Raw genomic sequence first — 26,916 nt, 5'->3', positions numbered from 1 at the left:
AGGATATTTATGAAGGTTTTGAGGCCAGAACACAACCTTGTGACTACCGTTAGTTAGGTAATAAAGCAGAAATAACTTGTTTGTGACTCTTTATTGAATAGAACATCTACAATGTGATAGTTGTTTCTTCTATTCAGTGTTATCTGTTCAGCACTCCTCCTAGCTAAGGCATGTGAGACACCCTCAGCTGGCACCTCCTGACACGGACTGCTGAGCTCCCACACACACACACACACACACACACACACACACACACACACACACACACATTTTAAGCATGCTCTTGGGCCTTCCCCCTTCTCTGTACCTCTAACTCTTCTCCCTCCCTGTGACCCCCCCCCAATTTTCTCTCTCTCTCACCCGTATGAAGTGCTGAAACCTCTTGTCTCTGGCCAGCAGTTCCTTGTACAGTTTCACAGCTTTGGGGTGGCGGCTGCAAAACTCAGCATAGGCTTTCCTCATCTCATCTGCACACTGACCTGAGAACTGAACACACACAATAGGTATCAACTCAGTCAGTGTGTCTGTGCATGTGTGTATAATATGTTTAGATTATCAACTCAGTCAGTGTGTCTGTGCATGTGTGTATAATATGTTTAGATTATCAACTCAGTCAGTGTGTCTGTGCATGTGTGTATAATATGTTTAGATTATCAACTCAGTCAGTGTGTCTGTGCATGTGTGTATAATATGTTTAGATTATCAACTCAGTCAGTGTGTCTGTGCATGTGTGTATAATATGTTTAGATTATCAACTCAGTCAGTGTGTCTGTGCATGTGTGTATAATATGTTTAGATTATCAACTCAGTCAGTGTGTCTGTGCATGTGTGTATAATATGTTTAGATTATCAACTCAGTCAGTGTGTCTGTGCATGTGTGTATAATATGTTTAGATTATCAACTCAGTCAGTGTGTCTGTGCATGTGTGTATAATATGTTTAGATGATCAACTCAGTCAGTGTGTCTGTGCATGTGTGTATAATATGTTTAGATTATGCATATGTTCGTTGGGTGTTTAGTATGAATGCATTCTAATGTTAATGGATGGCAAAGTTGTGTGTGTGTGATTGTGGATGTGTGTGTGATTGTGGATGTGTGTGTGAGTGTGTGTGTGTGTGTGTGTGTGTGTGTGTGATTGTGGATGTGTGTGTGATTGTGGATGTGTGTGTGTGGGTGTTTGTCCTAACGTCTGAGTGTTTGTGCCCAGTGCGTTTCCTACCTGTTCAGTGAGTATATCTCCCAGCTGGTTGATAGTAAAGTTAGTAGTGCTCCCGGGGGCCAGGCTGTGTGTGCGTCGTGTCATAAGCTGGGAAAGGAAACGTGTGTGTAGCGCCATCAGCTGCTCCAGACAGGGGAAGACGGCGTGCGCCACGCCCGGCTCCAGCAGCACCTCGTCCAGCATGCCCTGCCGGAACACCCCCTCCATGATCCGCAGGGTCCTCACGTGGTGGAACTCTGTCTGGATCAGCTCTGAGGGGGGCACGGAGGGGAGAACAGACAGAGTTAGGGACATACAGTACCTTTACATAACACACACACACAGAGACAGCGAGATAGAGAGAAGAAAGGGATCGAGAGAGAGAAAGAAAGAAAGAGATAGGAATAGAAAGGAATATAGCGAGAGAGAGAGAGAGAGAGAGAGAGCGAGAGAGCGAGATAGAGAGAGAAGAAGAGAGAGAGAGAAAGAAAGAGAAAGAGTGGGTAAGAGAGGTGTTCTCACCATAGATGACATCCTGCCTCTTGATGATGTCTTTGCGGTGCGTCTGCAGGTAGGAGGGGTCTACGGCCCGGCTCCAAGAGTCAGCCTCAAAGTCCTTCCCCTCCCTCTCCAGCTCCTCCAACATGGCAGCATAGTACACCTCCCCCTCGTCGTTGAGGGACTCCATGGACATGGCTCTGTTTCTGAAGTTCAGGGAGTCTGTGGACTGAGACAGGATCCTCCGCAGCCCCAACGGTGAGTCGTCATTCAGATTCCTGGAAACACATTTTTGAACACAACAGTTACAAACAACTTCATATCAGCGCCCTACTCGCATAGGTAAACCAACTGATGACTCCACACAGCAGCCTGCTCACCCTGCGAGGTTTTGTGTGGAGACACTCTTGGAGAGGGAGAGGCCAGAGCGGACACGGCGGGCGCCCAGCAGGGACTGACGGAGACTGTCGGACGGATAGATGGCTGAGCTGGGCCGCTCCTTCATCATAGGGGCTGGAGAAAGAGAGAGAGACAGAGACAAGGGCTTCAATTGAACTTTTCCTGTCCAAAAGGATTTAAATCCATATGATGATACTGCAGTGGCATAGACCAGCCAACAGGTGGCAGCACCCCTATATTCACATGCAGACAGGAGGCATTAATTGCGAAAGAAGGAGAGGAAATAAGATCGAAGTTGTTGAGGAAAAAATCGACTCACTTTTGGTCCTCAGAGCTACGTTCTGCAGCGCGGAGCTGTTCCTCACCAGGGCTAGCTTCTGTTGCTGCAAAACACACAGAGAAAACACGTTTAGACCAATGTCTCATCCAACAGTCAACTTCTCAAAGAATAAAGGCCCAACTTTTGCTTTTCATACATAAAAAACCTTTCCTTTCCCCTCTCTCCCCTCTCTTACCTTTTGTTTCATCTTGGCACAGTTGGCCAGTGTGTCTCGACAGCGGTTGTGGATGGTGACGTTGCAGGCTGCAACACAGAAACACAAAGATCAATTTCCCTGACACTCCACAATATCTGCATATGCACTGTTGATAAGAATGGTAACTAACTTCATGAAATCACGAGACTATTTTTGCGGCACTTGTCATTACGGTCAAGATGCTTACAGAGTGATACACATGACTGGTGAAAGGTTATGAAAGGTGCCAACTCTTTCTGTTCAAGATAGGGTTATCAATGACACATTGTACATTTGATACTGGCACTGACTCTAATTCCATGTGACAAATAACCCTTGAAACCTATGCTTTCCGACACCAAGTAAAATGTTATCACTGTTATTAAATCACTCCTATGTTTCAAAACACCCCTTCTCCTCTCCTCTCTTCCCTCAGCTTTACTCTCTCCTCATTGTTAGAGGGGCTCCACTTCCTGGCACATGTTTTCTTGACAGGAAGCTCTCCTGGAATGGCGCTGGGAGGTTGAAGCGATGTCTGAGGCAGGTTATCGGTGTGTAAGTGTGTGTGTGTGTGTTCTGAGTACTGGGAGTGTTGTTGCGTCAATATGAAACGGCCTAAAAGTGTTTATGAGAGTTCTTGCCCACTACACAGGGTTGTCTTTGTTCTAAGCGCAGCCCAAGGCTAGACACACACACACACACACACACACACACACACACACACACACACACACACACACACACACACACACACACACACACACACACACACACACACACACACACACACACACACACACACCGCACATGCGCACACAAAACAGAATCTCCCTTACAAAACTCTACATATTCCTTAACTTTAGTCTTTCCAATGTCTCTACCCAGATTCCACATTTGCTACCAAAGCAGGCTAAATACAGCCAAAACACTTGTCAGAAGTATGCTTTGCTTTGGTGGGGTGCATTTCCTTGGTGCCGTTCCTATTTTCAACCAATAGTTTCCACACACATGAGAGGGAACACAGGGCTAAAAATACACTCTTTCAGGGTGTGTTCTCCATAAAAGCCAACATTTCACAGAGCATGGACTCAGCTAACACGCTTTCTACTTAAACCTCAGAATGAGAGGCACACTCATTCATCGCGCAAACTCTCACAACACATGCAGACCTTTACACACACACACACACACACACACACACACACACACACACACACACACACACACACGATTTAAACATACTCAAAGCCCCTCACAAAAACACACAAAGCCCCTCACACACCACTCCTTACAGAAGGACAGACACATCCAGTAGACATTGTCCCCGATGCTAAAACAAACAGACTAGACCCCTTGCTCACTAAACCAACATGCCAGTGTTGGACCAACACTGTTGGTGCTGAAACGATGGCTGCCTTCTCCAAGGCTCGTACAGACATTTGGAAAGTACTGTTAGACCCTTCCCCTAAAGCTCAACACCGCTGCAATGCTCGGAAACTAGACTGGAGAGTGGAGACTCGACAAGAGTCATGGCATACTATTATAGATGTGTCCATATAGAGTGGATCTCCAACCTAGAAATGCTTTGGGGTTTCAAATACTGCTTAGAATCCCCCCTTCCATATGACACTATATTATTTACAGTTCACTTGTCTTTAGCTAATTATCATATTTATTTGTATGATAATACTGTACACTGAGGGTACAAAACATTATGAACACCTGCTCTTTCCATGACACAGACTGACCAGATGAGTCCAGGTGAAAGCGATGATCCCTTAATGATGTCACTTGTTAAATCCACTTCAATCAGTGTAGATAAAGGATTTTAAAGCCCTGAGACAATTGAGACATAGATTGTGTATGTGTCATTCAGAGGCTGAATGGGCAAGACAAAAGATTGAAGTGCCTTTGAACGGGGTATGGAACAGTAGGTACTAAGGCACACCCGTTTGTGTCAAGAACTGCAAAGCTGTTGGGTTTTTCACACTCAACAGTTTCCCGTGTGCATCAAGAACGGTCCACCACCCAAAGGACATCCAGCCAATTTATCACAGCTGTGGGAAACATTGGCGTCAACATGGGCCAGCATTCCTGTGGAACGCTTTCAACACCTTGTAGAGTCCATGACCTGACGAATTGAGGCTGTTCTGAGGGCAAAAGGGCGAGGAGGGGAAGGGCGGGGCAATTCAATATTTAGAAGGTTCTTAATGTTTTGTGCACAGTGTATATCCCCCTATTGTAGTCTGTGTGAGAGTGTAATCTAGGGCCCTTAGATTACGTCAAAATGAGCCAACAATGGCCTGGTCGTCTTTATCTGTGTCTGAGGAGGTAATCTCACACGTACTGACACAGCGCTACGCAGAGGCTACACACAATAAGTTACACCCTGCTGGACACCCAGGGACCCTATTTGTCAGTTATCTGTTCATGCAGAGAACAATAACATGTGAAGCAGGAAATTGACGTGAGTTCAAATGTTGATGAAAATAAAAACAAAATGTCTTTCTCTGCAGTAATGCAATAAAGGGTCCCTGAAATGAATTTGAAATAAATAATAATAAATAAAAGCTACCCATGTACTTCCTTCAAATTCAAGCCAAACATTGATGTACAACGAGAACGCGTACTGAATTGATTGAATACCTAGACAACATTGTAAAAGCATTGACGAGAAATCCTCCCTGGTGACTCCAAACCGGAAACATCCACTCAGACATGAAATCAATGGATTCTCCCAAAACAGGCGGTGCTACCTACTCCCCACACACACACACACACACACACACACACACACACACACACACACACACACACACACACACACACACACACACACACACACACACACACACACACACACACACCCAGCCTAAACATATGTCTCCCCTGTCCCAATTCACAGGGGACCTCAGATAGCAATCCCGATGCTGGACAATGTTATGACCCCGTATTAAACGTCTCTGGGTCACTGAGGCAATATGGCTCCATATCAGACCACTGTGTTAAACGGGAGTGGGGATAACTGTGTTACCCTCAGCTCATCCATCATTATTACTGTTAGGGACCACTAACGTCTGTGGACGCAGAGAGGAAGAGGGATTGGGACTGTGTCTGTACGTTCGTGCAGACCTGCCTGTCTATGTGTGTATGTCTATGTGTGTATGTCTATGTGTGTAGGGTCTATGTGTGTATGTCTATGTGTGCATGCATATGTGTGTGTGCGTGTGTGTTAACACACGTCAGTGTGGCAGATTGCTTGTTAATCTCCCACACTCCAACTGCCAGATGCACCATTTCCAGATTACAGTCGGGGAGGGAGGTAGCAGCTGTGTATTGGGGCAAGAGGGGGAGGGAGGGGGGGGGGGGGGGCATCCACCAAACAAAGAGAAAAGCCCCTCTCTCAACAGACAGTGGGCTTCATCATAGACCTACTGTATAATCTACTGAACCTGCATTCTGTAATGTAGTTACACTATAGCTACTTTGTCATTCTCCATCTCTATATTGGGTCGTACAGGTCTAATGGTTGTGTTGCATCTGATTACAACATATTAGCAAACTGAGATGACAGTGACACGATAACACAGGAATGAATAAAAGGTAAAAACTGTGAAAAGTATTAGTTCAGTTTCACATCAACCTCCAAGACAAACTGACTATGACTGACCCAAGGCATGCTGCCTAAACCAATTTCAATTCTTATCTAATCTAAATCAAATAGACTCTCCGCTGAAAATATCTTAACTGGCTCAGAATTGGAATATATGAACAGAGAAGCCAACAATGGTATTCCCAACCTGAAATAGCCTCACAGCCGTCTCACACCTCAGTCCTCCCTCCTACTAACGCATCCGCTCTCTTTCTTTTTTACATTCTCTCCATCTCTCCAGTGTAATTTGCAATGATAATGAATTCATGCCCCCTTCCGCCCAATACGCACAAATACACACCTAGACCTGACCCTCTGGATATAATTATGCCCCCAACCCAAATCAATAGGCTATGATCAGTGTTCTATCTAAACTACAGCTGCTGTACCTCTTACCTCCCACTGCAATCTCTGTGCCCACCGTCTCTCTCATTCTCAAGTACCGGAACACTCTCTCTCTCTCACACACACACACACACAAACACCCCCCCCCCCCCCCCCGTTCGGCAGCAGACGTGTAATCACACCCCATGCCAACAGCCTTCCCACCCCCATGCCCCTCTGTACCCCCTCCCTCCCTCTGTGCTCCCCTTCTCTGTCTGTCTGTCTGTCTGTCTGTCTGTCTGTCTGTCTGTCTGTCTGTCTCTTTGAACCTGGTCTTCAGAGCCGTAGGGGTCAAGGTAACGAGGTCGAAGACGGAGCCACTATTTCTTCAACTTGAAGGACAATAAACTTCATCCATACATCAATATTCAATCAAAATAGGTAATAGGGCTTGATAAGAAGACAAAAAGCATCCCTCTTGACCTTTACGTTTGGATTGATTTAATGATAAATACAAATGTCAATTGACTATGACTGTCAATTGAATTGTCTTTGCTGTTGCTGTGGGGGCAGTGTAGTGGTGTTGCATGGTATAATGCTCGTTTCAAAATAGGGTAAGCAAAACAAAAATACAATTGACAGTATGGACTTCCTCGTTCTATCTCAGGCAAACTCCTCTCTGTCTGTTAGTGTCATCATGCATCCTCTATACAGCTCTGTCTCCTACTCTGTCTTACTTGTTTGTTAACTAATATCTCCCTCCCCCTCTGTCTCTCTTGACCTGAGAACTGATGGCCCCTGAGGAGTCTTTTCACTCAATATGTTCTCCTCCACCTCCTCCTTCTACCCGTCTTTCCCCCTCTTTATCTGTCCTCCCTTCTCTCTGGATCTTCCTCTATTTGTTTGCCCCGTTTGCCCTGGAGTCTGCCTTCTCCCATTCCACCCTCTCTCCCTCTTTCTTTCTCTCTTTCTCCCCCAGCTGTTCCTCCAGGCCAGTGGAGAGAGGGGCAGGCCGTCTGATCTGTGCTCCCCACACACTAACACTATTGTCTGGGCCGGGCAGGGGAAGGGAGAGGGTTCTCCTAGAAGTCAACAGCTGATTGATTCTCAAAGGGAGGGAGGGAAGGAAATGGAGAAAGAAGGGAAGCAAAGAAAAATACTCTCTCTGTTTCCTTCCCTCTTTTTCTCAGTTATTTCCTTCTTTTGATCCATCTCTTTGGCTCATATGTCTCTTCTACCTTTATCTTTATTGACCCACACATCCTACCCCATCTCTCTCTCTCTCTCTACCCATATTGTTTGAATCTTCTTTTTCTAGCCCCAATCTCTCTCTCCTGCTTCCTCCTGCTGTTCTTTTGTTCACCCTTTCTCTTCCCAAGAAGAAAGAGAGACAGTCACACTAGACAGTCACTAACCTCACGCACGCACGCACGCACGCACGCACGCACGCACACAAAGGTCATCCTCCTAACAGTCCAATAGGACAACCCTGGGGCAAGATGTCTGTTGGTCCACTGATCTGGTGATGCATCAATACCCTGATAATGTTGTCGCTAATAACATTAGGCTTTTGTCTGGGCCTTGTGAATGTATGTACTGCCTACAATAGTGTGTGTGTGTGTGTGTGTGTGTGTGTGTGTGTGGTACTCACTGGGGCAGCTGAGGGCCTCTTTAGCGGTGATGCTCTTGTTGCAGGCGGAACAGAGGGTGGTGGCAGACACGGTGAGGGAAGTGAAGAGGTGTCCGTTGCTGTAGCGCGCCTCCCGCTCCCGCGCCTCCTTCTCCCTCTCCTTCATCCGCTCCTTCTCTTTGTTCTGTAAACAAAGACACAAATCAGCGCCAACCGATGCAATCTATGAGATCATTTACTGTCAGGTCTCCTCGTACTGTATATGCAGCATGCACTTTGTTTCATAGAGTAAGTTTCACTGGATGAGGACAGCTGGTGCATGAGGAATTGTAAATGTGGTGTTTTCAGGAATAGTCTCCCTCGCCCTCCCACTCAGAGAGATTGACAGCCTGAGGACCGTCTTTAATCTCATTGTTACACTACAGGGCTCTCCATGCTGCCTCAGCATAACTCAAGTGCATTCAGTGTGAGAGTGTATTCAGTGTGCGTGTGTACGTAAGCAATTGCGCCTGCATGTGTCCTAAGAATGCGCGTGTGTGTGTGCACTGCGCTAATTAGTGTAGGTGCATGTGCGTGCATTTGCAATTGTGTAGGTGTGACTAAAATGTGAATGTCCTGGTGTTACTTTGCCTCTGTAACATCCAGCTGTTCCTAGCATGGTGGCTTATATTATAGCACACATTTTAGTTCCAGCCTGTCTGTCTGTGTCCAGACCAGAGCACCAGTTTATGCTGCTGGTTGTGACTCTGGCCGCGCTGCTAAGTAAGCAGAATGGTCAGGTACCAAACAGCTTCTCACAGCCGGCGGCCTTTTAGCCACAAACTAATCTCCTGATGTTGTGAACACAGACAAAGTAGTCGATCTTCAGTGGCTTCGTCGCTCTCTGTTTTCCTAAATGCTCTCAGCTAATTATCAACTCAACAACACGTGGTGTTACGATGAGGTTGTGTATCCACTGTAGCGAGAGTATATGACTTCCAGGTGCTTCCAGTAGGTTCTCAGTAAGCACTTTAGGCAATTATTTATGTTCAAGGGGATAACTCTGCCATCACATTTGTTTTGGAAATTGCTCAAAATGGTATTCCATGTCATATAATCCTTGTGCATCACCATAACTGCTAATACTACCAAAACAAACAGATCAAAAGCTGTTTTCAAATACCCAACCGGTCTATTGTCTTCAATGATTCTGGTTGAACTGTATTTTCTAAAATATTGACATGACATGATCCACAAAGCACTTTGCCAGAGTTTGTAGTAGTAGGGTAGTAGTAACAGTAGTACTACACTCTAAGCACATTTTTTTCTATCTAAAACCTAAAAGGGTTATTTGCCTGTCCCCATAGGAGAACCCTTTGAAAACCTTTTTGGTTTGAGGTAGAATCCTTTTGGTTTGAGGTAGAACCCTTTTGGGTTCTATGTGAAACCCTTTCCATATAGAGGGTTCTACATGGAACCCAAAAGGGTTATAACTGAAGAAACCTTTTGGAACCCGTTTCTCTAAGAGTGCAGACTTCAGACCCTTGACATACACAGAAGGAATGCTAACCCGGTAGGTTTATCGTGATGGGCAGCAGAGGGGTTCAACTCACCGGAACCTGCCACACAACTATAATGTTATCGGAAAGAGGAAGAGAAATAACTAAAAGAGGGATGTGTCAGGGGTTCCTTTGAGAACCTAAACAAAAGGCCTGGGAGCTCATAGTGAGGAGCTCATTCAGGACATGACCTCCATGGCACCATCTCAGGGGTATGTAAAACACACCCACAGGAAAGAAAGCAGAGCGGTATGGAGGGATGGATGGAGTGAAAGAAGAAGGGAGGGGAGTTCAAACCCATCCATTTACATTAGCTAATTAAAAAGGCGACCCGCCAAGATTTCGATCTGAGGTGAAAATGGCGGAAAGAGACTCAAGGGTAAGGACATATAGGACACACTGACAGATGCAACATGCTGGTGTGATGACTAGCTACAGTTGTGACACTGTAACGACGGTGGAATGAGGTGAGATGGGCAGGGAGACAGCTTAGGTCCAGGACACTGGGTCCACTTACAGACCCTCACGTCTAAACACACTAACCCACATTTACATTCACTCCGGTTTGAAGAGGAAGAAAACAGGTGCACAATTTGGTACTGGGCACCAAGCCAACGCTTGGTAAATCTTTCTAAGCTTCTCGGGAAGAATTAATCCATAGAGTTTAACTGCCTCCATGTAGGGTCCATCGCCTAGCAACTCCTACTGTACAGTATGTCTGAGACGGGCTGGCTTTAATGGCGGTAGGATGAGCACTGCAGCAGCATGCTCTAATCCACTCTGTCCCCCGCAGAGCAGAGGTAGGTTAATAGACTGTTACCAAACTGTATCCCTCGCTATTATTAATGCGCAGTCAGCTCCATCAGTCAAGACCACCTTATTAAGACCTTTTTCTATAGAACTGACTCTTACGCTAGATATCTGGCACACGGACTGAATTTGTCTGAATTTCCCCCTCCCCCTATCCATCGCTCTCACACACTCGCTCTTTCTCTCTCGATTCCTCTCTTCTTGTCTCTCTCTATCCTACCCTCCTTATCACGCTCCTCTATAGTGGATTAACAGACTGGATTAGAATCATCTGACTCAAGGCGGATAGGGGATGGTGTGAAAGACGAGAAAGATAGATAGCGAGCGATAGGAAGAGAGAGAGAGAGCGAGAGAGCGAGAGAGAGAGAGAGAGAGAGAAAAGAGTGAGTGAGATTTCTAAGAGCATTTAACTGAGGGAAAGAATGCCACATTGCAGTTTATGAAGAGCGGCGCTGCTGGTAAATTGTTACCAAATGGGTGTAATGACTTTCTAATGAAAAGAGGGTGGGGCAGTGGGGAGGAAGAGAGAAGCTGCTGTTATAGACCAGGGATTAGTAGATACTATTAAGGGGCGGATTAGGCAACAGACTTAACCTCTGCACAAGCCTTCCAGATATCGAACGTTACTCCACTGAGGAATTTACACTGTTTGGTGGATGAGCAGAGGACAAGGCCTTCTTACTCTCTATCTATTTTGTCTCTCTCTCCCTCTACTCAATTCAAATGTCTTTATTGGCATGACAATAGACATATCACAAGGAAAAGGCTAGGAAGTAAGACTGGGAAAGTATGTACTATGAAGAAATTAAGAGTTTATTTCCAAAACGCTATATCCGCAACTGTTTTCATCAGAAATGATTGCTTCTGGGTACCGTCATGTGTGTGTAAAATATTACTGTTCTCAGATTTTTCATTCATAGATTTTAGATGTGTATGAAAACGTGTTTAGCTGGAATGGAATATATTTGACTGTGATACGTGGTTGTCTCACCTAGCCATCTTAAAATAGCTAAGTGACTTGCCTAGTTAAATAAAGGTTAAATAAAAACATTTAAATAAATGAATGCACTTAAGAGTACCTGCTAAATGAATAAAATGTCAATGGTGAATGTTCTACAGACAAGAAAAAGAATGTGAACCCTTTGGAATTACCTGGACTGCATAAATGGTCATCAAATTTGATCTAATCTTCATCTAAGTCACAACAATAGACAAACACAGTCTGCTTAAACTAATAACACACAAACAATAATACGTTTTCATGTCTTTATTGTACACACCATGTGTAAACATTCACAGTGCAGGGTGGGAAAAGTATGTGGACCCTTGGATTTAATAACTGGTTGACCCTCCTTTGGCAGCAATAACCTCAATCAAACGTTTTCTGTGGTTGCGGATCAGACCTGCACAGCGGTCAGGAGGAATTTTGGGCCATTCCTATTTACAAAACTGTTTCAGTTCAGCAATATTCTTGGGACATCTGGTGTGAACTGCTCTCTTGAGGTCATGCCACAGCATCTCAATCAGGTTGAGGTCAGGACTCTGACTGGACGACTCCAGAAGGCGTATTTTCTTCTGTTGAAGTCATTCTGTTGTTGATTTACTTCTGTCTTTAGGGTTGTTGTCCTGTTGTATCACCCAACTTCTGTTGAGCTTCAATTGGCGGTCAGACAGCCTAACATTCTCCTGCAAAATGTCTTGATAAACTTGGGAATTCATTTTTTTCGTCGATGATAGCAAGCTGCCCAGGCCCCGAGGCAGCAAAGCAGCTCCAAACCATGATGCTCCCTCCACCATACTTTACAGTTGGGATGAGGTTTTGATGTTGGTGTGCTGTGCCTTTTTTTTTCTCCACACATAGTGTTGTGTGTTCCATCCAAACAACTCAACTGTAGTTTCATCTGTCCACAGAATATTTTGCCAGAAGCGCTGTGGAACATCCAGAGGATATACACTGAGTGTACAATACATTAGGAACACTTTCCTAATATTGAGTTGAACCCCCTTTTGCCCTCACAACTGCCTCAAGTCGGGACATGAACTCAAGGTGTCGAAAGCGTTCCACAGGGATGCTGGCCCATTTTGACTCCAATGCTTCCCACGGTTGTGTCAAGTTGGTTGGATGTCCTTTGGTGGTGGACCATTCTTGATAAACAAAGGAAACTGGTAAGCATGAAAAACCTAGTATCGTTGCAGTTCTTGACACGCTCAAACTGGTGCGCCAGGCACTTAAATATTTTGTCTTGCCCATTCACCCTCTGAATGGCACACATACATAATCCATGTCTCAATTTTGTTTCAAGGCTTAAAAACCCTTCTTTAACCGCTTTCCTCCCCTTCATCTACATGGATTCAAGTGGATTTGACATCAATAAGGGGTCATAGCTTTCACCTGGTCAGTCTGTGTCATGGAAAGAGCAGGTGTTCTTAATGTTTTGTACACTCAATGTACAGTGTATAGTCCCTCTCCTCTCCTCCTCTCTCATAGGATTCCCCTGTATCAGATATCTGTCCTTGGCTGACCCTCAGACTATCTGGATGCCAGAGGAGAGCGAATGGTAAAAATCTGTAGTTGACTTGTTTATTAAACTGCCTCTCCCGTGTTCCTGGCCAGTCTGAGAGGAGACCACATCACAATGTGTTGAGTTAATCAGGCTAAGGAGGCCTCTAGGGTCCATGACCCTACCACCGTAAGACCTCACCCCCTCACCACAAGACCCTGAGATAACACCCTATCTGGCTGTACAAGCTTTAAAGGATCAACTTCTCAGTGATGAGCAGATGAAGGGCTAGGGATTCAATCAAACATGTACTATGGAATGTTTGATTGTATTACGGGAAAACCCGCACTGGGAGAAATATCTCCTTTGAACTTCGTACACTGAAAAAAAAGGCTATCACCACCAAACAGGATGTTGAACCAAGATTACATCATAATACCTGTATTTTTACATCCATGTTTCAATCTAAAATGAGATACTTTAAACACGTACGTCAGGTGGGTCTACAGAGAATGAGTATCCTGCACAATGCCATAAAAGCAGTATACAGATCTCCCCTGGGGATTATGAACCAGTATCCTCTCAGGTCACAAGCCTCAACCCTAACCACCATGATGCCATTTAACAGTATCCCAGTCTGAACTCTGACCCCAGACAGATAAGACACAGAGGAAAAAAAGAGCTGTTAACATGCTGCTGTGGTGAACAACACAAACAACCAGCAGGTCAATAAACCTGCTATAGGGAGTGATCAGAAAAATGTATGATGAGGGCAAGGTTCCTTGTTATTTTGGATGGGGGAGTCTATCGTAGCCTTTGTCTCTTAGTGGTTGAAGAGCATCTTTGGCCAAATTCAGCCAGACAGACAGTAGCATGACTAATCCTTTGTTTTGTAAATTCTTATTAGACTGGCACTGGTGTCTATATAAGGTGGCATGTATTACTGTTTTTTTAGATGGAAGGAAGTGACCTAATTGGTTTACTGTAAGCAATGAAGCTTGGGTATGCTGCTGGGATCTGGCTTTATTGATGCTAATGGTTAACCAAGAGGTTGGCATGACCAATAATCTAGCCAAATAGATACAGATACACAGTGGTAGGCAGTTAACATGGATTTCTGTGTGTATGCAAAGACATATACTGAGCAAAAATATAAAAACGCAACATGAAACAATTTCAAAGATTTTACTGGGATACAGTTCATAGAAGGAAATCAGTCAATTGCAACAATTCACTAGGCCCTAGTTTATGGATTTCACAGGACTGGGCAGGGGCGCGGCCATGGGTGGGCCTTGGAGGGCATAGGCCCACCCACTGGAGAGCCAGGCCTAGCCAATCAGAATTAGTTTTTCCCCACAAAAGGGCTTTATTACAGACAGATATGCTTTTTGTGCATATGGAACATTTCTGGGATCTTTCATTTCAGCTCATGAAACATGGGACCAACACTTTACATATTGTGTTTACATTTTTGTTCAGCATATAATAAATAGAATGGACATTACTATTTAAAGCAATTGTCAAAATGTTTTTAAGCCACATGTCCATTTCTGATGAGTCAGTTTCTAAGCGTCAACCAGTTTTCCTGCAGCAACAATAACACTTCATATTTATCATGACACTTCTACAAAGCCTAGCATGCACTTTACTGGGCTGCCATGACCTATGAGCTCATAGTTTCAGATGAGATGGACAGACAGCCATATATATTCTTCCCTTTCTATGAAGGGTGCTATCTGAAAGCGACAAGACTCAGGAAGTTTCTGTTCCCCTTCAGACTGTGATATTGGCATCTGTTGTTTTCAGGGGAATGAACACATGTGCAGATGCCTGAGAATGTGAATGTGCTCACTTTTGGTCCCTCTATTAAAAGCTTCTATGAAGACATGTCATTCACTCCCCTTCCTGGAACCAAACAGCCTCTGAGACTCAGACACAAAGCTAAACAGGAAAGGGAGAAACAAAACTCACATTGTGCCTGAAAAACATAGTTTGGAAATGGGTTTGTATACACAGTCCAGACATTTTTGTAAAAAGCAGTTTTTGTCTCAGTAATGTTTTCTGCCAAAATGTCCATGCTAGTGCTTCAGTGTTGACATCACATCGGAAGCTCATTATACTGACTTCCTGTTTCATGGATAAGGCAGTGGAGCCAGAGGATAGCATGTCAAACAATTTTGTTCAGTCTGACTGACTTAGCAGACATTTTAGGCATTTTTTCTGTCATATAGCTGGATATGTAGTGAACGTAGGTTAAGTAAAGAACAGTGACAACTCACTGGGCAAAAAAAATGGTTGAATCAACATTGCTTCCATGTCATTTTAACACCAAGATTGAATGTGATGACGTTTAATGAACGTGGGAAACTGATTGGACTTGGAAAAAGTCATCAACGTAAGGGAATTTGACAACTCAACCAACTGTAAATCAAAACAAGACATTGAAATGATGTCTTTGCCCAGTGGGAAGTTCTGATCTACTAGGAATTTGAACCATAGGCCTTCTAGTAACTATATGACTGGAGGCTGTAAACATAAATGTTTATTAACTTATAACAAATAAAGGTTCAATAAAACAATGTTTAAAAATGCATTAAGACTATAAATACATTCATCATGTATTGCACATCATGTAGCTCATAACACTGATTCAATGCTAAAATAAATGATAATGCTTTGTTTTGATGTGTAGGCCCACTATTGCTCTCCCTTAAGTAACTCATTATCCACACAGTGTAGTCATAAGTTATTACAGCCAGACACTAACAAGCTTGGCTGATCCTTGTCCCGGTTGACCGAAATCGCTTTGGCTGTGTCCTCTCCTCTGTTTATGTTTCATGTGCTCTTTTTGCCCACACACTTTCAACCCAGGGTATAGAGAGAGCATACAACCTGACGGTGGGAATCTTTAAACTGTGTGACGTCAGCTCACTGAAGCGAGATCAGCGCAGTCTAATCTGAGGGGTGAATAAGTGGTCAACTAACCTCAGAACGACATCACTAACTAATGATGAGACAGAAAGTCATTAGCGCACAAAGGATTCCCAGAATACCACACTACAATGACCTGCATACAGAAACTTAAGTTAGATTTGAAAACAAATGTAAACGTGACCCTATTGATTTAGGTCGACATTTACGGGGGCATGTGCCAGTGGTCCCCAATGAGATTATGACCCTCAAATTACATATGTAAACAATCAAAAACCATTGTGCAGTCAAAACCATTTGAGTTCATCAAACAAAACCAAGGTGTGTCAGGCAGGAAGGGCTGTCCTGTGTGTATTGCGACACAGGAAAGTCCCCTTGGACTGCCATAACAGAGTTAGTGGTAGTCAGCATGTGGACATAAACTGGAAGAACAAAGCCCTTTTGCCTTTGCTTGCTACACAATCGGTCTGCGGCAGGTCCAGGATCTCCTTCAAGTTAACCCTGTGTCGTGTGTGAAGAGCGGAGGCTTAATGGCAGTCCCTCTGTTCTAGGAAAGGAGGAAGGGGGGAAGGGGGGGGGGTCTTATTATGGGAGAGTGTGTGCTTGCTACTGTCCCCTGTAGCAGAGAGAGAGAGGCTGTGAGACGAGCCCTGGTTAATGGGCCATAAACAATGAGCTTGTCTGTTGTCTTTCTCATTTCAGATGACATCAGCAGCATAGAGTGACAGAAAATGATATCTAATGGTTCATTAAATATCCTCAGAATGACCTTTGTGAACAAGCACAGTCGCCAGTCGCCATAGCACGTATGAGTGACAGTAAAAAGAGCGATGGAATAGCTACACTACAAAGTGTCGCAGCTTGATGAGATCATCAGTGGCAACATGGAGAGTCTCTGCCTACACCCAACAAAAAGGAGTGAAGTTATAAAGGTATTCACTGTCTAGACAAATAGTAATCCTCCATCTCCTCTTAGGACATCTAACAGAGAGAGTGAGTAAGAGGGAGAGAGAGAATGAAACAGGGATAGCTAGGAAAGAGGGAGAGGCTTGGAGGGGAAGACCCACGAGAGCAGGGGGCTGAAACGAGTGAAGGAGAAAAAGAGAGACCTAAGTGAGAAATAAATGGGCCTGGGATGAAGGGGGAGGGGGGAGGGAAAAGAAAAAACAGACAGATGGAGAAACGGATACAGGGGGAAGAGAGAGCCCCAGAGAGAGGTAGAGAGATAGAGAGAGTGTGATGTGGCGAGGTAACAAAAGAGGAGAAGAGAATACCTGACACAGCGAGAGAGCCTAGCAGGTAACTGGATTTCAGCGTGTATTGATGGAGGAACAAAGAAAGAGAGAGCAGACAAAGAACACAAAGAGAGATGGAGAAATTGGAGACACTGGGGAAGAGAACTACTGGATGTGTGTAGAACTCTATCCTAAGGGTTACTAAATGTATCGGAAAAATACATTGAGTGTGTGGATCCATAGTTCTCATCTTAGTGTGTATGTGTGCATTCAGTACGTGCATGCGTTAGCGTGTGTGTTTGTGTGGCAGCAAAGGGGAGGCATGGATATAGTATCTTTGTGCTGTATGTGTGTGGTGGCAGGGGAAGGTGGTCATTATAATAGGGTGAACGTGTCCATCCTTTGCATGTTCCTGTGGGTGAGGAGACTACAGACGTAGGATCTTAATTTGAGCCAGTTTGCTACACCAGGAAAATAATCCTGCATGAACAGGAAATGTGGATTATAATTAATGGAAATATTTTGTAGGGGTTGATATTTTTCATTAGGGCAAATCAAGCCTTTTTAAACCTTGAATAACCTACAAGTTTGCATTTAAAATTCACACCAACAAAAGAGTGATCAAATAAAGATCCTACATCTGTATCAGAAACAGATGGCATCCATCATGAGGCTTAGTACACTATGACCTTGATGATGTGAGGCGAGCCCACACGCCCACACGGTTCTGTGGGAAAACAAATGTCTGCCCCCTAGTTAGCACCTGACTGTCCCAAGGGTACATTCATTAATAACGAGTACAGCTACACACCCACACCCACACCCACACACACAGGTGTAGGATCATCATTTGATCACCCTGTTGCAGGAGAACTTTCCTGCAATGCACAACATTTATAACTTGAAATGTATTTCAGGTTTAAAAGGCTTCTGAAGTTTGTAATTTCCACTTAGAAATTTCAGACTTGATTTTCCCTTTGCGAAAAACATATCAACCCCTACAAAATGTACATTCATTATAATCTACATAATAACTCATTTCCTGTTGTTGTAGGATTATTTTCCTGCTGTACCAAACTGGCTCAAATTAAGATTCTACATCTGTACTCACACAAACTGACTTATGGAACAATTCCTTACAAAAGGAACGGCACTCATAAACAGTAGAGAGAGAGAGAGTTGTTGCACAGTAGGAATCCACATACCAGTGTTTTATGGTTACAACTATATCCCCTAGGTCTTACTTCCACCACTACAACATAAAATAACAGAGGCATCTTCATCTGGGGAAATCTGTTTTTCATAATCAATAAACATATTTAATCCTTAAAAAATGTTGCTAACTATCAACTAAATCAAATCATATTTTATTAGTCACATGTGCCGAATACACACCTTACAGTGAAATGCTTACTTACGAGCCCCTAACCAACAATGCAGTTAAAAAAAATATGTATAAGAATAAGAAATAAAAGTAACAAGTAATTAAAGAGCAGCAGTAAAATGACAATAGCGAGACTATATACAGGGGAGTACCGGTACAGAGTCGATGTGCGGGGGAACCGGTTAGTCGAGGTAATATGTACATGTAGGTAGAGTTATTAAAGTGACTATGCATAGATGATAACAACAGAGAGTAGCAGCGGTGTAAAAGGGTGGGGGGGGAGCAATGCAAATAGTCTGGGTAGCCATTTGACTAGATGTTCATGAGTCTTGTGGCTTGGGGGTAGAAGCTGTTTAGAAGCCTCTTGGACCTAGACTTGGCGCTCCAGTACCGCTTGCCGTGCGGTAGCAGAGAGAACATTCTATGACTAGAGTGGCTGGAGTCTTTGACAATTTTTAGGGCCTTCCTCTGACACCCTCTGTAGTGCCTTCCGGTCGGAGGCCAAGCAGATGCCATACCAGGCAGTGATGCAGCCAGTGAAGATGCTCTCGATGGTGCAGCTGTAAAACCTTTTGAGGATCTGAGGACCCATGCCAAATCTTTTCAGTCTCCTGAGGGGGAATATGTTTTGTTGTGCCCTCTTCATGACTGTCTTGGTGTGCTTGGACAACATTAGTTTGTTGGTGATGTGGACACCAAGGAACTTGAAGCTCTCAACCTGCCCCACTGCAGCCTTGTCGATGAGGGGCGTGCTCGGTCCTCTTTTTCCTGTAGTCCACAATCATCTCCATTGTCTTGATCACATTGAGGGAGAGATTGTTGTCCTGGCACCACACGGCCAGGTCTCTGACCTCCTCCCTATAGGCCGTCTCGTCGTTGTCGGTGACCGCAGGACAAAACATAAAATGGAATGCTCTTGGTCTTTGTTAGCCTACTAAACAGAGGAATCTGGGTATTTAGGGTTACTACTGTTTTCACTGAAGTATATTCCAGTTTAGTGCACCGCTTCAATTCAAAATGATGATCCCTGATAAAAAGAGTGCCTCTTTGTCCATCTGTGATGAGGACGGAGAAGAGAGGAGGCCGAGCTCAGATGGTAGGCCAGGTCCTTTCAGCTCCAGCTGTGATGACCATCTATGCCCAGACAGTCATTTGAGCATGGTCAGAGAGAGCCATCACAGGCTATGTGCTAATATTAATTTATATTAGTGATCAGGGAAAGTATCTATGCAGTTACATATTGCAATATACATTTTGGACAACATTATATCAATACTTGACTCTAGCTCTAATTTACAGTCTCATTTTGTGTATTTACCCACTGATAGGTACAACTACAAAGGATTACCAGTGAAAACCTTCTATTCAGATCAGTGCCTATGAAAGCCAGGATAATGTATTTCAGTCTGTTGGGTAATTACTGTAGCAGACTCAACCCAGTAGCAGCCACTCAGGGGGAGTGTGAGGGGGGAACTGGGGCCATTGACTGGGTCATCAGGTTCTCAAAGGGTGTTGTTTGTTTTAAGAAGCTCTCTGATGAGTTCACTTCCTGTGACTGGCTTTAGTTAGTTTGGGATCCACGCCTGACCCCCACTGTCACCTCTAGTGGGGGTTTCACAAAGGCAATGCTAAGACTCCAAAGAAAACACCTGCAATAGAATGCCAGCTATTGCGACACCCAAACCTCCTATACAAAGTACTTTACCTACAGACTACTAAGTGACCCTCCACCCATCCTTATTTCTCCTAAATGTTTTCTTTCCTCCCGCTCTTTTGTAACTACTCGCTAGCCTGACAACTCAAACTGAAGTCTTCCGCTGCTCTATGACCGCCGAGAAGAAACGTTAGTGGGGGCATGGCGTTTGGCTGGAGCTATGTGGCTGAGTAGCCAGCCAAACCTGTCGTTCTCCTCTTCCTCAATCTCTAATCCTCCTTCTCTCCTGCTCTCTCACTTTCTCTCCTCCCTCCACATGTGATCAGTCCATTCCCCTGCCAGTCTAGTCAGCTGCTGTGAGGGGAACCCATTGTCCGTTACCAGGCTGACTGGAAGAACGTTTTTACAGCCCCCTAAAACCAACACTGTTTACACAGGTGCAGTCGCACACTGATCTGTCGACAGAAGGTGAGATGGTGTGTCCATGTGTGTGTGATTCACTCTGTTGGGTGTTAAAGTGTGTGTGTGTAGTAGTAACCCATGAACACAAGTGTTTGTGTGCGTGCATGCATGTTGTACAGTGTATGGTCTGTTTGTCTGGCTTTCCACCCCCCCCCCCGACCCCCTACCCCCTACCCCCCCAACTATAACCAAACCACCCACTGTAACCTAATTCCCTCTCCCACATCACCTCTCTCCCTCTCCGTTCCTCTTTCTAATTTACGTCTCATTCCTCTCATATTACAACCTATCAGAAAGCCATTGTGGAGATGTGTGTTGGTGAGGTGGGCAGACAGGGAGGTACTGTATGGAGGAAGAGAGTGAGAGAAGGTGAGAGAGTGAGAGAGAGAGGGGAGGCAGAGAGGGAGGTACTGTATGGAGGAAGAGAGTGAGAGAAGGTGAGAGAGAGAGGGGAGGCAGAGAGAAGAGAGGGCAGAGAGGGAGGTACTGTATGGAGGAAGAGAGCGAGAGAAGGTGAGAGAGTGAGAGAGAGAGGGGAGGCAGAGAGGGAGGTACTGTATGGAGGAAGAGAGTGAGAGAAGGTGAGAGAGTGAGAGAGAGAGGGGCAGAGAGGGAGGTACTGTATGGAGGAAGAGAGCGAGAGAAGGTGAGAGAGTGAGAGAGAGAGGGGGCAGAGAGGGAGGTACTGTATGGAGGAAGAGAGTGAGAGAAGGTGAGAGAGAGGGGGGGACAGAGAGGGAGGTACTGTATGGAGGAAGAGAGCGAGAGAAGGTGAGAGAGTGAGAGAGAGAGGGGGGGCAGAGAGGGAGGTACTGTATGGAGGAAGAGAGCGAGAGAGTGAGAGAGAGAGAGAGAGAGAGAGAGAGAGAGAGAGAGAGGGGGGGGGGGGCAGAGAGGACAGGTGAGGTGCTCTGTCAGCATCAGTCACACACCAGCCTGTAACCGGATCCTTGCTGTCCCTAGAGCTCTGAATGCACACCAGTTATATCACTCTATTCACACAAACCGAGTGAAAAAACATGATACATTTACCTGACCCTCATTGGTCTGTAAAAACTGGAAGAGTTGAAACCAAGGATGTTCCCCACCAAACACAAAGAAAGGCCTTGTTCATTGATACAGGCCAATTGTCTTCTTTATGAGGTAATTCAGGTTATAGGATTTGAACTAGTAAATTGGAAAACCAATAAATAACCTTCAGCTGTTCCCTTCTACCCAGACCTCCCTCGGCCTACAAGCCTACAGTCTATCATCCCAAACCCACCTTTGCCCAATCCGAACCTTAACCATTATCCAGTAAGCCTTGGACCAGCTCTCCATCTCTTTCCTCTCAATGACTTTAACACCACTTCTCACTCTCGCTAGGGAGCAAGGGAACGTGGCCCGAGATGTTCATTTCCCATTTTCTCTTTCATTCTCTTCTCTCTTCCTCTGCCCTTAACCTTCCCTCTCTGTTTAGTCACATGACCGAGCGGTTCAGGCCCATTAACTGGGCACTCCTTATTCCTGGGCCTGCAGACATATGATGCATGACCACTTTATGAGTCTGCACTGAAGAATGGCCTCTCTATGGCACTGTCTGAAACGGAAGCTGATCTAGTACTGGGCCCATATAAAATACCATGAATGGAACCAACAGGTCACCATTTAAACTAAATGAATAACAATTTGGAAGGCTACATGCCACTTTGACTAGGTAGAACATCCTTTTTTTAAATATATTTTTGGTTTAAAGAGTACATAATGACAACCGCTCACTTGTTTCCCTACTTGTATTGTTGTCTTTCAGCATGTCACATACAGATGTAGGATCTTCATTTGATCATTCTTCTGTCGCTGACAATTTTCCTGCACAATAGGAAATGCAAAGTTGTAGTGTATTTGAGGTTTAAAAAGGCTTCTAAAGTTAGTGTGTTCTACTTAAAAAATGTCAGACTTGATTTGCTGTAACAATTTGTTTTGCGCCAACCCCCAAAAAAAAAGGTATGGATTGTAATTCAATGGTCTCAGTCTGTCTCCCTTCATTGGGCTGCAGATCTGAAGAAGGAAAGGTTACAGGTCATAAGTCATATTGGCATACCGGGGGGAGTGGAGAGTGGGGGTCAGATTGCAGGTTTCTGAGGTCACATGATCAAAGGCTTCTTTAAGATTAGGGAGTTTATGGCCTTGGGATTACGGACAGAGCGCAGCGTGATAGTCTGACAACTGGAGTGTGTGCGTGCATGCATGCATTTCTGTGTGTGAGAGTGAGTGTAGGTCTTCCAGTTAGACTCCCAGCTATTGTTCCTGGAGGCACCGACCACTGGGGCACATAATGAGAATACAACAGGCTGATCAAACAGACACTCCTCGCCTGTCTCAAACAGATATACGACAACACAAGTGCCCAATGCCCGCCTACCCATTGAGCAACCCACACAAATGAAAACACTCGCCCCCAAAATGTGATTACCAAAAAGGTAATGACTGACTCACGCAGACACTTTCAACCTACACAATTCATAATATTGGTCTTCCAGATAGATTTAAAACTCTGATATACGATTCGGCAATAACAAAGCCCTAAATATATAGAATATATCTCAAGTGTGAAGTGAGTTATTGGCACAGCAATGAGGGAGAGACGGTGTGGGTAAAGTCCACCAGTCAGAGCCATTCCCCAACTGGTACAATGGAGACCCTGTGACAAGTGACAAGAGAGCTTCCTCTCTCTCTCTCTCTCTCTCTCACGCACAATATCTTTCTCTATCGTCCGCTATCCCTTCCCAACCTCTCCGATTCTCCCTCTCATTCAATCTCTTTCACTCAAACCCCCTCTCTCTCATCTTCCCCCAGGGCTGTATATGTCACAATCCCTGCTCTGTCCTGCTCCACATTCTACCCAATGATGTGCAACTTTGCTGGGGTGCATAGGGTCCAATGAACAGCAATGGAACCCCCAAGAGAAAAGAAAGGGTTGGGTTGTGAAAGGCATGAAACATGGGATTTCTGGCTGATCTGAATGTATGCCAATGCCCAATCTCTTTCTCTCACACATACACACAGACCAGAAGTGTGTGCGTGTGTGCGCATTTGTCTGTGTATGTGTAGACATTGAGCCCTGGGGTATTTCATATGTGACTGTCTGGCACTAGGAGTTTGTATTGGCATGTGGCTCCGTGTCACTATGCATGCCAGCCCTCATGCCTTTCCACCAGTCACATCTGCTGGCATGTGTGTGTTTGGGTCTGCTTGTTCTAGTGGGGGTGGGGGTCACGACACTGAGATGCTAAATTAGCTTTGGCCAAAAGGCTGAAATCCCACAGTCAGACGAAGAACTCCCCAACCCCCCACCCCCACACACACACACACACACACACACACGTGTTCACATTCAAACAAATACGTACGCATGCACACACAGAAATCCCACACTCTAACCTCTCTGACTCAGTGGGCATTACCCACCAACATTTCCCCTGAACACAATGACACACACACAATGGAATTGAAGTTAGTAACGTTGCCGTCGGTGAATATGTTTTTCTACATTTGGACTTCTGACTACTTGGCTGGGTCTCACAACAGCTGTACTTTCTCCACTATCCTGCTCTAACAAAACCTTCTCTTGTGGCCTTCTCCATTAAAGGTTAACCAAGCAAAAATCTACACACGACAGAACTACATTGACACTTGTGTTTCCATAGGAACTTCCCTGTAAACATCTGAGCTCTGACTTCAACCACACACAAAGCAGTGAGATAAGGTGTCATAGAATACACACAGACCAACCTCACAGTACACATCACACAGAGATAGTAGCACACATTCGCTGTACACACACACACACACACACTTTTTACCTTCTGATCAGGAGGCAGTAAGATGATTCATTCAAACTGCTGAAATAATGGTAGGCATAAAGCAAGAGGATCATATTACACCTGTATAACCTGTCACAGACCAGGAACACAAGACAACAGGTTATACACAACCTCAGCTGGGGGGGGGGGGGTAGACAGGAAGGACATGTACTATTGCCATGTTCTAAGACTATAAAATAAATGATACTCGGAGGACTTTGTTAAAGATAAGACCTGGTCCAGACCTGGATCCAATGTGGTGCAGAAGAGAAGGCTGGGTAAGGGAAGTGTACTGATCATGTGGACTGAATGGATGTTAAACTTGTAGAAATGTTTCTGATTTAAACAGGTGTGAAGGGACAGTAAACAGCATGACCACATTTGTTTAGTAGAACTCAGATACACAAGACAAGGAGTGATCTGTAAACACAAACACATTCAACTTTCTGATCTTTTAGCCATACCATACACTCTTAGGGGGAAAAAAAGAGTTCCAAAAGGGTTCTTCGGCTGTCCCCTCTGTGGAAAGGGTTCTACCTGGAACCAAAAATGGTTCTTCAAAGGGTTCTCCTATGGGGACAGTCAAATAACCCTGTTAGGTTCTAGACAGCACCCTTTTAAGAGGTATTTGAGAAACTACTTTTTGACAACAACCATGGTAAAGATTCAAGTTTCAATAAACATACTTGTATTATGGCAATTTGGATATGTGAGTATCTGTGTGTGACCTAGTACTCTGCAGCACATGATGGCAACACACATCCACACCCGCGCTATATTCCACCCTGGTCACTTTCAGAGTGCTTGATACTGCGAAACAGAAACAATGTATTCTTATCATCATGCTGCAGCAACCAAATCACATGGCGAAGACAGACAACGGAGCCCGGGAGACTTTATAACAAATCCAATAATGGTAAGAATAGGCTACAGGCATCTCTTTGACGTTTACCGTTGTAGAGCATTTGCAACGGTATCGCTCAGAAAACGGTTGGACAATATTCATTTTTGAATACGTGTCATGTGTCTAATAGCATAACTGCATCATATTGCAATTACTGTTCGACATATTAATGATCCGTAATATTCCGTATAGTCCACGACTAGACCAATGACACACACACACACTTTCGTTTTTTCCCCCCTCCCCCAAACGATTTCCTCTATCACGGACATGTTCGGGGTCTCACGCTTTGGCTACTGTGCCGCACTATGCGACCCTTTTGCCAAGCGATATGGTTTTCTATGATATGCAACGGGCGGGACAAACATGGACAAAGAAGACAAAATCATTAGCCTTAATAGTAGTCTAAGTCATTATTAAAAAGGTTGTTTCATTACATTGCCAGTTGCCAGCATACAAAGCAGGAGTCCAAGGGAGCCCTCTCGTTTCCCCCACTCATCTTGCTATACCCGGAATCAGTAAATGGGGGATTTCCATGTCATTGCTGTATTTTACTGTAAAGACATCATCATTATCTATTTAAATAATAAACACATGTAGGCTATTATAAATGTTAGAATAACCCATGTTACAGAACTATTGGTATAGGCTACTAGTGGACTACTACATTTGAACAAATTGCTATTGAAACTGTAAATGTATTATCTATGCTATTGAATACTTTATTGAACAGTTATATAGCCATATGACTATTCACTCACCCGTAAATTGATTTCTTTCATTCTCTCTTGACGCGTTTTTGGCAGCGGTTCAGTGACACGGGACATAACAAGGACGGGATCAACAGAGAATGATCCTCAATTTAAATCAAAGGTGATCTCCTATCCCTCTCTTTCCCTTTATTACAATATTTTCATACACGTTGATAAAATGCCAGTTTGATATTTCCAGTGGAACAGGGGGCGTCAGATAATAGCGCATGGAGGGCGAATCCGTTAACTTTTCTCCATATGTCGGAGTACGCGCCTCGACGAACAACTGATCCGTTTCTCATGCAGGAAACTCAAACTCAGCAATCAGGAGGAGCGAACATTTTTAAGCCGCGCCTCTGAACGCGGAGCTATTTAGAGCAAAACACCCCCTTTCATTCTTTTCACCAACCACAGATGAGTATTGAGTACTTAACCCGCCCACTGGGTAAAGAGACGTAATCAAAAGCCAATAATCAGATTGTGGCAATATATTTTTTAAACCACACCTCTAGAGGTGAAGGTTGCTTAGTGTGTAAACCTAGGCTTCATATTTAGGGGTTCGCTAAATGAGTTGTACCCCTGTACAGTCTATGGTTGCCCCCTATGGTTTACTGTACATTTACAGCACATTTCAGATTGTTTGGAATCTCCATTATTAAGCTGCACTACATGAGCCACATAATGTG

The 26,916-nt window shown here is 44.5% G+C and overlaps 1 protein-coding gene across 5 annotated transcripts in view; it reads right to left on the bottom strand.

Annotated features, from left to right (window-relative positions):
* The window catches only part of LOC106580371 (rho guanine nucleotide exchange factor 2), a 55,556-nt gene that overhangs the window by 7,112 nt on the left and 21,528 nt on the right, over positions 1–26,916 (bottom strand). For 3 of the 5 annotated variants that reach the window (XM_014161356.2, XM_014161366.2, XM_045702569.1), the window contains 7 exons: positions 8,239–8,401; positions 2,612–2,679; positions 2,416–2,479; positions 2,078–2,210; positions 1,722–1,975; positions 1,221–1,471; positions 361–486 (listed from right to left, as the gene is read on the bottom strand). In XM_014161356.2, the coding sequence (XP_014016831.2) occupies positions 361–486; positions 1,221–1,471; positions 1,722–1,975; positions 2,078–2,210; positions 2,416–2,479; positions 2,612–2,679; positions 8,239–8,401 (1,059 nt within the window). Of the gene's footprint in view, positions 1–360; positions 487–1,220; positions 1,472–1,721; positions 1,976–2,077; positions 2,211–2,415; positions 2,480–2,611; positions 2,680–8,238; positions 8,402–25,915; positions 25,949–26,239; positions 26,549–26,916 lie in introns of those variants that run through there. The other 2 variants (XM_014161376.2, XM_045702570.1) reach the window with 2 other exon arrangements.

Source organism: Salmo salar, chromosome ssa02 (genome assembly GCF_905237065.1).
Source record: "Salmo salar chromosome ssa02, Ssal_v3.1, whole genome shotgun sequence".
Lineage (NCBI taxonomy): Eukaryota > Metazoa > Chordata > Actinopteri > Salmoniformes > Salmonidae > Salmo > Salmo salar.
The sequence above is the reverse complement of the archived record's forward strand: the minus strand, read 5'-3'. Positions and strand labels throughout refer to the sequence as shown.